The sequence below is a fragment of the Rattus norvegicus genome, chromosome 12, assembly GCF_021556685.1.
Source record: "Rattus norvegicus strain SHRSP/BbbUtx chromosome 12, alternate assembly SHRSP_T2T, whole genome shotgun sequence".
Classification (NCBI taxonomy): Eukaryota; Metazoa; Chordata; class Mammalia; order Rodentia; family Muridae; genus Rattus; species Rattus norvegicus.
Window position 1 is genome coordinate 42,848,322 of NC_141545.1, and position 12,531 is coordinate 42,860,852.

At 48.6% G+C, this 12,531-nt stretch overlaps 1 protein-coding gene across 5 annotated transcripts in view; it reads left to right on the forward strand.

Annotated features, from left to right (window-relative positions):
• The first annotated feature begins 2,191 nt into the window (after positions 1-2,191).
• Positions 2,192-12,531, forward strand: part of Oas2 (2'-5' oligoadenylate synthetase 2) — a 29,509-nt gene continuing 19,169 nt past the window's right edge. For 2 of the 5 annotated variants that reach the window (XR_015634107.1, XR_015634106.1), the window contains exons 1-5: positions 2,192-3,022; positions 3,978-4,233; positions 6,683-6,861; positions 10,665-10,903; positions 12,325-12,466. Coding sequence is in view for 2 of the 5 variants with exons in the window: in NM_001009715.1 (NP_001009715.1) it covers positions 2,741-3,022; positions 3,978-4,233; positions 6,683-6,861; positions 10,665-10,903; positions 12,325-12,466 (1,098 nt within the window). In the remaining 3 variants the exon portion in view is untranslated. 5 annotated transcript variants of the gene reach the window in all.

The window sequence follows — 12,531 nt, forward strand, 5'->3', positions numbered from 1 at the left end:
TGTCCCTCATTCCCTGATTCCCCACCAGGACCAGAGTGATACCAGGACTTTTCCAGGGCAAACGTCTACTTGTCTGTCTTACATGGGAAAAAGCCTCCAATCCCCTAGTGTGTAAGTGACAGCTAGTGGCTGGAGAGTAGAGGACAGGGAGACATATCCTATGAATGTCTCAACCCGGAGACATAGAAAGCAAGTGGCAGATGCTAGGGGCAGTGTGGCCATAGCGGGATCTTCCAGATGAACCACCTGAGAAGTGGACGTGGTACTGATCCATCCCTAGTGACAGGAATCAGAGAAAGGAGTCTGTGAAGACCCGTCTCCCACTAGGAGCATCTCAGACAACCAGGCTCTGCCTGGACCACTGCTGGGGACAAACCAACAGGGATGTAGGACTGCTGGAAGAGCAGAGCCTTCCTAATACCTTGGTCTTTGCAATGCATTCCTGTCTCCTCAGCTTAGCCTGAGTGAGCGGTCAAGGGTTTCCCACGTCCCCTCTCTGCCGCCACTTGTGCCTCCTGCTCTTGGCTCCAGGCAACATCAAGACCCCACTAGGGTTGGTCCCAACCTCATCTTGCCTCGTCAACTCAGTGAGGATTCGAACCAGACCCCGTGTTATGTCTCCTGGTGGCTGCTATTCTCAGAGCTCTAGACCAGTAGTTCTCAACCTTCCTAATACAGTTCAGGGTACTCTCAGGTGGTGTTATCTGCAGATGGGTCGACACACTTGGAGACAGAAGAGAGGTATCTCAGTAATGGTCTTACCATTTTCAGATAATCTTCAGTGACCCCTGTGAAGAAGGCATTCTTTGGTCCCAGAGGGGCAGAGACCCACAGATTGAAAACCGCTGTTCTAGACTGATGTGACCAGCCGAGACCGGTTTTTCCATGGGGACTGGCAGCAGATGGGGCAACCGCCTAGCATCCTAGTGTGAAAAAAACAAGGATACAGGTGGTAGTTAAGAGCCACACTGTGATACATTGTTATTAAGTCGCCGTACCTTAGCCACATTGTGATACATTGTTACTAAGTCTCCACATCTTATAAGAAGTTTGTTTTCCTAACCCTAATGTATCCTACAAACCATGTTTTCAACCTAAGCCAAACTTGTAAGCCCAGGATTTCTACCCACCCCTTTGCCTTGCTAAACTCCTGAACACCCACGATAATTCCCATGTGATGTCTTCTTGCACTTACCTACCCCACAGGCAGCTTTGAGCCCTGCCCCGCCACCCGTTTCTGTCCCAGTGCTAACAGCCAATTAACTCAACAGATGTTTTCTATCAACCCTAACCCTTCCCCATAAAAGGGACCTCAAAAACCAATGAGGAGCTGCTCTCTGAAAACCCCAAATTAGGGGAAGGCTTCATCTGGCCTGTCCCCTTGTGCACTGGATTTAGCCAGGAAGTAATGAGAATGGTTTTTTCTCCTCAGGTCTAATGCTAGCCCTTGTCCCCACTACACAGACTCTGAGCTCTCTTGTCAAAATGGCTCCAAAATTGGGGTGACTGTGAGCCAGAGTGAGGAGAGAGGTGATGGCCATCAGAGCAGAAGAAAGAGAGGCCTTATTGACCCCCCCAGTCTCCCAGAGCAGCCCCCACAGTGATGATGGAATGATACAGTTGAGCTTGATTCAGGCCACAGCCCTGGGGAGGAGGCCAAGCAAGGCATAGCAAAGGCTTGGTGAGATGATGCATGCATTCAACTCCAAGCACTCAGGAGGCTGAGGCAGGGTCCCTCAGAGCTGCTGCAAGAACTCTGTGCTTCCGTTGGACTCCATCCAAGGTGACTTCCCAATACAAAGTCATGGTGCCTTTCCCAGTAAGGTTCCGTCTGTCACATAGGACAGCCACACACAATGTGCCATCCTGCTCTGGAAGAGGATGCTCTACATAGTAGTTTATGAGAGGCTGAGGCAGGGGGATTACCCGTTTAAGGCCAGTTTGGGCTAGAGAGCGAGGCTCTGTCTCGATGCTAACTCAAAATAATTGTGTTGAATTGGTGAACTTTCTCCTTGTTTTTAATTTTTAAATATTTTACTTGTTAACACTGTGTGTGTGTGTGTGTGTGTGTGTGTGTGTGTGTGTGTGTGTGTGTGTGTAGGCTATTCTTGACCCTTCGGGGCCCTGTGTTCTCCCAAAGGCAAAAAGGAAGCCTACAACTGACTGTCAGGGCACCTGTGACTTGCTGTGCATCTTTGAGCAAGTCAGTGCCTTCTCTGAGCTCCTTCTGTCTGCCCTGTCGTCACCGAATGCTCCGGCCACTGTAAATGTAGGAAAGGACATTACATTAATGGACAGACTCTACCCTCAATAAAATCAAATTAGCTTAGCTTTTAGCCACCCAGATTTCTGCCAAATGATTTTTTTTTGTTGGGGGGACAGGCTTCTCCTAGCTATAGGTGGAGGCACCAAGAAGACAGTCCTACACTGAAGGACGCAAACACTGGCCTCTGTGTAGGTATCCCCTGAGGCTCTAGAGGCTTTAAGTTTAAGCCGGGGTGTCCTTAGGAGTGACCAGTCAGCTGGAAACACACACACACACACACACACACACACACACACACACACACACCAGCTGCTGGGCACTTGAGTTTCGATTTCCTAAGCTCAGGCTTGGCTGTGTAGGGGGTGGGGCTTTGGACTTGATTTCCTCTTTCTAGAATCCCGAGTGCAGGACAGAAGCCCCAGGACCTGAGCTACAGTGCTCTGCCTCTGTCATTCACAAGCCCAGCTAGCAACTATGGGAAACTGGATGCCTGGCTGGTCATCCAGTGGGTCTTTGGGGGTGCCCCCCATGCCAGTGCAGAAGCTAGAAAAGTCTGTCCAGGTAAACCTTGAACCAGATGAAAAATGTCTGAGTCAGACCGAGGTGTCCTCTGTACCATCCCAGAAGCTAGAAGAATATATCCAGGCAAACCTCAAACCCGATGAAGAATCTCTGAAGCAGATAGACCAGGCTGTGGATGCCATCTCTGACCTGCTGTGCAGTGAGGTGATGATCGATGTGCTGAAAGTGGTTAAGGTGAGGCTCAGGGTTGGGGCTCAGGGCTCTGGATTCCAAGAAAGTTCGATGTCCCCACTGGTGGTGGTGCTAAGCAATGTTCCACACGAGGCCCCGTAGATTGCACTTCAAAGGCTTTCCTCTGAGGACACACAGTGTAGAAGCCCAGGCTACTGCCAGCTCTTCCTGCACCTGACTGCGTGACTCTGGCAGGGTGCTTTACCTCTCTGCGCCTCAGTGTCCAGATCTGCAGGATGAGGTCAGCCAAGACTCCAATTCACAGTGTTGTGATGTTGTAAAGCATGCAGTGCTCTATGCACAGGGATGGCTTTGATCAGTGCTCAGTAAATTGCCAGGGACTGACTACATGCATTTGGGCTTTGCTGTATAGTGTCTTTGATTCCACATTTGTGAGAATTTTGTTCGTGTATCTATTTTCATATCTGCATAGTACTCCACTGTATCTATTTTCATGCCTGCATAGTACTCCATTGTATCTATTTTTCATGCCTGCATAGTACTCCACTGTATCTATTTACATGCCTGCATGGTATTCTGCTGTGTTATTTGTTCATCTTATTGCCCTTCGAGTTGACTCCAGTTTAGAGCTAGCATACAAAACATGGAGACAAATTGGTGCTGGCAACCTGACTTTAAAATGACAGTGACATTTGGGGGATTTTACTTGATGTAAAAATGTCATGGGCTGGAGAGATGGCTCAGTGGTTAAGAGCACTAACTGGCCTTCTAGAGGTTCTGAGTTCAACTTCCAGCAGCCCACATGGCGGCTCACAACCATCTGTAATGGAATCTGGTGCCCTCTTCTGGGTGTGTCTGAAAACAGTGACAGTGTACTTGAATACAATAAATAAATAAATCTTTAAATAAAAAAGAAAAAAGATGAAAGAAAAAGGAATATCACTACCTGGAGCTATGGAAGGTCTAGATCTCACAACTGCCCCTCCATTCCCTGCAGGGTGGCTCCTATGGTCGGAAAACAGTCCTAAGAGACTGCTCCGATGGTACACTTGTTCTCTTCACCGGTCTCTTCAAACAGTTCCAAGACCAGAAGAAATACCAAGATAAGCTCCTTGACTTGATTGAACAACGGCTGAAAAGCCATGAGAAATACAAGAAGTCAGTAAAACGTAAACTTAGCCTCCTTGAAGTACAAGTGTCTATACCAGGGCAGAGTATACTCTTGCAGTTGCTTCCAACCTTCAATCCTCTGTGTGAGTGATCTGGGGACTTGGGGGGGGGAGTGTTCTGGGAGTCCTGGGAGGCCACTGGTGTCCCATGGGCTGAGGCTGTTTCCAAAATGGGGCTTGTACATTCTTATCTTAGACATTGGTTGATGGCCATGAAGAGATACTATGACCAAGACAACTCTTATAAAAAGAAGCATTTAACTAAGGGTTGGCTTTGAGTTTCCAAGGGTTAGTCCCTTACCATCATGGTGGGAGACAGACAGGCATACTGTTGGAGCAGTAGTTGAAAGGTTCATATCCTGATCCATATACCGATGGCAGAAAGAGAGAGAAGACACTGGGCCTGGCATGGGCTTCTGACACTTCAAAGCCCCACCTCCAGCAGCACACCTCCTCCAACAAGGACACACCTCCTAATCCTTCCCAAACAATTCAACTGGGGACTAAGTGTGCAAACCTAATGAACCTCTGGGGTCCGTTCTCATCACAACCCCCAAGAGACAAGAGCCTCCTTCCCTAGGTGTACTCTGTCTAGAACTTCGTTCTACCTCATTTATTTTGAATACAACGTTCAAAACTCTTGAACCTGAAGGGGAGTTTTTATAGGTGAGAGGGCGGATGAGTGATGGGCAAATGAACAGATGGCAGGAAAGAAAGTGGACAGGTGGGTAGCTGGGTCCTACTAGGTGTGTATGTGTGTGGATGGATGGATAGAGGGATAGATATATGTGTATGAGGATGGATGGAAGCATATGTGAACAGGTGGAAAATGGATGGATGGATGCATGCATGCATTCATGAAAGGATGGATGGGTAGATGGATGTGTGGACATATGGAAAGTGTATGGATGTAGGGATGGACAGATAGACAAATGGGAAAACAAGCACAGGAATGTATCATGGCTATTCTGCCAACAGGGGACTCCACTAGACTGGCAGCCTAGGACCTCTGAGCTGAGGGCCCCTTCGCTGTCCACAATTCTGAGAAGCTTCTGGGTTACTGGGCCCTTAAATAGCCCCCACCTGACCATTTTCTGACAAGATGGAGATGTTCATACACCCACATGATGGCAGTCCCAGAAAGGCAGCATCCCTGGGCCCTTCTTATCTTAGGGTTTGAAGGTGAAATGTCCCTATAGGATCATGTATTTGAACACTTGGTCCCAGCTTGTGGCACTCATTTGAGAGAGTGTAGACAGGAAGTGGGGGACTGGGAAGTGAGCCTTGAGGGTGGTAAGCCCACCCTGCTTCCAACCCTACTTGCAGTCTGTGTTTGCTTAGATCATGCAGCGTCATCTCCTGCAGCTATATCTTCCCTACCATGATGGCTATATGCTCTAACAGTGAGCCATAAGAAAGACACCTCCCTTCCAACCAGAAAAGTGACTGACACATGACCCCATGGATCACTTGTCACCAAATCTAAGATCAGAGCAACCAGCTAACAGGTTCGTTTAGTTGTAATTGCGTGCCTGCCTTGAAAGGACTGCAGGAAATTCTGGGTTCTCTCTTCTCCTACACAGAGCCCTGGTAGTAGGAGTCCAGCCCAGCCCACCCTCTGCTGCCTTGACCCAATCAAGGAAGATGCTGAGAAAAATGAACTCTCCACATGTAGTACTGAATGATGCCACCAGATGGCGATAGATTTGCATCTTCCAAAATAAGACTCAATTACAAGAACGCAATAAACATTGCTGAGAAAATAAGACCCTAGAGGGGGGCCTCCGAAACCTCTTCCTTTACGAAATAAAAGGCCAACCAACCTGGTCTACTTGTCTCTACCAGGTCAGGTAGACTGCTGTTGCCATGGTTTCTATAGTTGTGGTAGTCGTGCCCCCTGTGAGGTTTATAAGACTTATGTGTTACATTGTTGCATAAAGGACTTCAACTATGTCTGGTATATAGTCACCAGTCAATAAATGCTAAGGGCATGTGCCTAGTACCTTGGGGACATGCTGGGGAGTCCATATGGTTCCTTGACCAAAGCTGGGTACCTAAATATATTTATAAACAGCAGCACTCAGCGAGCAAGTATAGAAACTAATTGGTTCCTGCACCTCTCCCCTTCCCAGCTCCTGTCACCTCGAGGTACCCGAGTCTATGTAAGAGGGATCAGTAGAAGTCACTCTGTGACAAAGACATATGTAGTTGTGCACAAATATTTGGTTTTGGTATTAATCTGAGGCCTTTATTTCTCATGTGTAATTTACTGCCTCATGCTGTGTGGCCTCGCTGATTCTGTCTTGGGTGAGTGCGCATGCATGTGCGAATGCAAACACACACACACACACACACACACACACACACACCCCACACACACACACACCCTGACTTCATTTTAGCCTTTATTACCTATCAAGGAGAATATCCCCACCGTTAACCTTCCCAAAGAGCTAGCTGCCCTCTTGCAGATCAGGCAATAGGCGATCTTCCCAACTCGTGCTGAGCCTTCCTGCTGCTTTTTCCCCATCAGGCATCAGTGAGAATCCCAGCGCCCAGGTCTATCAGAATCTCAAAAGATCCATGGATCAAGTAAAAGCATCACCTGGGGAATTCTCAGACTGCTTCACCACACTGCAGCAGAGGTTTTTCGAGAAATATCCCGGGAGACTGAAGGATTTGATTCTATTGGTCAAGCACTGGTATAAACAGGTAATGTACGCTGTTGCCTTGTTTTAAAGAGGGTCTCAGTCTGGCTTGGAACTCGCTCTGTAGACCAGGCTGGCCTCAAATTCAGAGATCCACCTTCCCCTGCTTCCGCCTCCCAAGTACTGGGACCAAAGCCACCACGTCCTACTGCATCACCTCTCTATTGAGATTGTTCACAGCAAGGACATTTCGACACATCTTAGCGACATACCTTGACTTGATTTGATCTCTTCTTCAGCCACAAACCAGAATAGAATATTATTTTCTCAACCCAAGGACATGGTGGCTGCCTGACTGTGGTCCCAGCACTCTAGAAGAGAAGACACCCGGCTAATCCTAACTGTATAGTAAGACTCTTCTTTTAAAAAAAAAGGGGGGGGGGTTGGGGATTTAGCTCAGTGGTAGAGCGCTTGCCTAGGAAGCACAAGGCCCTGGGTTAGGTCCCCAGCTCTGAAAAAAAAAAAAAAGTTCTGAAGCTGGAGAGATGGTTCAGCAGTTAAGAGCACTGACTGCTCTTCCAGAGGTCCTGAGTTCAATTCCCAGCAACCACATGGTGGCTCACAACCATCTGTAATGGGATCTGATGCCCTCTTCTGTGTCTAAAGAGAGTGACAGTGTATTGACATATATTAAATAAATAAATAAATATTTTAAGAAAGAGAGAGAGGGGGCACATGCTGGTCTCCCAGAGGACCCGGTTGGATTCCCAGCACCCACATCATGCATCCCACAACCAACTTTCACTCCAGAGAGATCTAACACCTCCAGGTTATGCAGGTACCAGAACATGCAAACAAAATACCCATACACATACGATAAAATAAAAATTTAAATATTTTAAACATATTTTTAAAATTCCAGTATCAGTCACCACACAAGGGGAGTGGGTATAGTACGTGTGTGGAGGTCAGAGGACAGCTTACAGGAGTGGGTTTTCTCCTTCCACTGTATTGGTCCTGGGAATTGAACTCAGTTCAACAGGCTTGGTGGCAAGCACCTTTCCTCACTGAGCTCTCTTGCTGGCCCTCCCTTATTATAAACACTGTAGATGGATCACATCACACGTGGTGTTTGACTTAACTCCAATTTTGTGCCATGTCATCACACAGCAGTAACTTTTCCTCCCCTTGTATTCTGTTGAGGTAATATAGCCGTGTCTCTCTTCTCTGATGGGTTGAGCCTTTGGGTCATTTCTCTATGAATTGGATTGTCATGGGTGTTCTCCACTTTATCTTTTGTGAACGTCAACTTTTCCTTGGGTGACTCCGCAGAATTGCCAAGTTCTCAGACAGACCTCCGGACAACATGTATGTACGTACAAGTCTATGTGTACACAAATGGACTCTACATGAAACATACTGGAGAGTGTTTATTTAGCTTCCATAGAGTGCCAAACGGACCTTTTAAACCACTCTTCCAGAGGCTGGAGAGCTAAGCCCGAGGACCCAAGTGAGGATTTCCCACTACCAGTGTATAGCCAGAAGGGTAACTGCACCTGCAACTCCAGTGTAGACACAGGCAGATCCCCTGGATTCCCTGGGCTCACTGGTCAGCTACTGGAGGCACTCAGTGAACTCCAGGTTCAGGGAGAAACGCTGTCCCAGGTGGAGAATGACTGAAAGAGAGACTTGTCCTTGACCTCTTGATCTCTGGCCTTCTCTCTCTGTCTCTCTGTCTCTCTCTGTGTCTCTCTGTGTCTCTCTCTGTGTCTCTCTCTGTCTCTGTCTCTCTATCTCTCTCTGTCTCTCTGTCTCTGTGTCTCTGTTTCTCTCTGTGTCTCTGTCTTTGTCTCTCTGTCTCTGTCTCTCTGTCTCTCTCTGTCTCTCTCTTTCTCTCTCTCACACACACACACGCTCACATACCTGCACACACTCATATATTCACACACTGACACTCACCTTCACCCTCACACACATGCTGACACAATCACATGCACACACTTGCACACTAACACATGATGCAATCACACACACACACGTTTTCATACTCACATATCTGTAGGCTTAGGGGGGGTCCCGTGTCTGCTCTACTATAGGGCTTAGCTGCTCAGGAAGGCAGGAAGTGGGAAGTTGACCACGCTTACCCCATGCTGTTGCCAGGTGGGAGGCCGCTGGACACTGTTCCAGGGATGGGGAAGCTCAGTCTGAGGTGCAGGAAAGCTGGAGCTGACTCAGGGGTCCCCAGGCCTGCTAGGCTCTTGGGCATCCAGGCACCGCTGGGATGCTGCTGAAGAGATGAGAACTGGGTGGGGGCCCCTAAGCTGGATCTAGCCTAGGGCTGAGGAGGAAAGAGGAGGAGCTCTGGCTGGTCCCACGGTGAGAGTCATTGGCTTTGCTTGGGCTTGGCTTGGTGGCAGCGATGGCTGGGGGCACAGAGTCCTGCTACAAGAGATTAGACACTGTCTCTACAGGTGAAGGCCTTCTCCATGGCTCCCCATGGCGGATCCTGATGAAAAGAGGCAGTTCATGGTTTTAAGGCATTTATTGTCATGACAGAAAATGGATGAGTAAAACTGTATCTCCCTTCTCAGGATGAGCCTGAGATTAAATACCTTTCGCAGGGAGGAGTGTCTAGGAAGGAAAGTTTATTGGCTAAGCCTCCAGGCCTTTGGCTATGTCATTAAAAGGGAGATCTGTCTTGAGCCTACATGACCACAGGCCATGTCTTCTACATGTGGAGGGGCTTGAGGCATTGCTCTTATGTGACTGATAGCCACAAATTTGGGCAAGGTGGAGTGGGTACTGCAGCTAATGACAGAGGCCTGGTGCCCAGGAACAGGTGAAACTCCTACCATCCCTTTAGGGTCTCCAGGTTTTCAAGCCTTAGCTCAACCAGGAACAAGGCTGCCTTTCATGGTCCCACACATATCCACTCACACTCATGCACATACACACCCACTTTACATTCTCCCATTCACATACACTCACACTCAAAAAGTCACACATGTTCACACCCACGCACTCATGCACGCGCACATTTGCAATTGCACACTACACACTCACTCACACATTTATACCCTCTCACACAGACACGCACACATTGTCACACATTCTCACAGTCACACAGTCACACATCTTCACATGCACACACACCACACACTCATGCACATGCACACACATATTCACAGACACCTATGTTTACCATCACACACACACCCACACTCACACATTCACACACTCTCTCTCTCACACACACACATGTGCTGTCACATAGTCACATACTCACCACACAGTCACACACATTCACACATACACACACACAGCCACACATTCACACGCTCACACACATATTCACACACACATTCACACACTCACACACAGACACACACACACTCACACATTCACACACTCTCTCTCACACACACATGTGCTGTCACATAGTCACACACTCACCACACAGTCACACACATTCACACATACATACACACACAGCCACACATTCACACGCTCACACACATATTCACACACACATTCACACACTCACACACACAGACACCCACACACACTCACACATTCACACACTCTCTCTCACACACACATGTGCTGTCACATAGTCACACACTCACACACACAGTCATACACATTCACACATACACACACACACATTCACACACTCACATACACATTCACACACACACACACACACACACACACACACACTCACACACACAAACTCCGAGTAAGCAGTGTTAGCATTCCAGAGGTTCCTTCCACACCTTCATCGGTTTGGAACGGTACAGACAACTTGACTTCCACGTGTGGGGGATGCTGACTCTGGCTTCCTGATGGTCTTGTCTTTTGCCCCAGTTGCAGGATAAGTGGATAATACCCTCACCTCCGCCATTGCTATATGCACTGGAGCTGCTTACTGTGTATGCCTGGGAACAGGGCTGCCAGACTAAAGACTTTGACATCACGCAAGGTATCAGGACTGTGCTGCAACTCATCAGTCAGCCGACAAACCTGTGTGTCTACTGGTTAGACAATTACAACTTTGAGGATGAGACAGTCCGGAACAACCTTCTGCACCAGCTCAACTCCCCAAGGTACCCAGCTTCCCCAGATCTCTCCCGCTGCACAGGCTAGGGCCCCACTGAGAGCGAATTCTGAACCCTTGCTGGGAGCCAGGGGGAACCCGAGGATCTGCTCTCAGAGGAGACTCAGCTAATGCACTTCATGTTCCAACTCATGGTCGGGTTTTGTCCACCAATGGGTGGCAGGAGGAGGGAGCTGGGAGAGGAAAAGGAGTTCACAGCAAGGAACAGAGGGATCTAATGTCTCTGAAAAACACAAGGTGAGGAGTCAGTATGTGCCGAGTACCGCGGATATCTCAGCAGCTTAGGGAGGCCATAGCCTTCATTCAGAGTCTAGGCTGCCAGCTTCCCCCACCACACACGGGTGCATGCAAACCTATGAGTCTGTATGTATGTATGTGATGTATGTATACAGATGCATGTGGAGACCAGGGGCTAGCATCAGGTGTCTCCTCATGTCTGTGCTTCACTCTCCACTGTGTTTAAAGATTCATTTACTGGGGGGGGGGGGGGGGGGGGTGCTTTCCCTGTGTTGGTGAACCACACACATGCAGTGCCTATGAAGGCCAAAAGAGGGAGTCAGATTCCCTGGGTCTCTAGTTACAGATGGGTTACTTTGGGTTCTCAGACTGAACCTGGGTCCTCTAGAAGAGCAGTCAGTGCTCTTAATCACTGAAGGCTCTCCCCAGCCCTTCTACCTTATGTTTTGAGTCAGGGCCTCCCAACTGATGTTCAATAGCCAATAGGCTAGACCGGCTGACCAGGGAGTCCCCAGACCCACCTGTCTCTGCTGGGATTACAAACTCACACCAATGTCTGGCTTTTTGTGTGAGTCTTGGGGACTCGGGGCCTGTTTGTGAAGCAGGTACTTCACCCGCTGACCCATCCCCCAGCCCAATCCCTCTCTTTCCAATAAGATTTATTTGTGTGTCTGTGTGAGTGCAGAAGTGGGTGTGTGCCGCTTTGCACATAGAGACCAGAAGAGGGTATCAAGTGCTCTCCGTCTATCCCCCCTGAGGCAGGATCTCTCTTCCTCAACCTGAGTTCCTGTGTTTTTCCAACAAGGCTGGAAGCCAGCAAGCCCCAGAGATCCTACTGTCTCTACCCAACCCCTCAAAGCCAGGGTTAAAGGACACCCATGTTGTTATATGGGTGTTGGGTCCCAAAACTCTGGTCCTTATGGTTGTGCACTAAGCACTCTTAGTTGCCAAGCTATCTTCCCAGTCCCAGATTCCTGTCTTGTGGGGGCAGAGGGAGAGGGAAATAGGATCTTACTATGTAGCCCTGGCTAACCCGGAACTCACTCTGTAGACCAGGCTGGTCTTGAACTCACAGAGACCCGCCTGCCTCTGCCTCCCAAGTGTTGGGATTAAAGACGTGTGCTGCTAAACCCAGCCCTGATTTTTTTTTTCCTCATCTAATAAAATTTCTAGACCGGTCATCTTGGATCCAACCGACCCAACCAACAATGTGGGCAAAGATGACAGGTTCTGGCAGCTACTGGCAGAAGAGGCTCAGGAGTGGCTGAACTCTCTCAGACTGAATAAGCCACACAAACCATGTTGGGATGTTCTGGTAAGAGGGTTTCCATGTTGGAAGGAGGAACCTCCCAACACTGATCTGAGAGTGTGTCTTGGCTT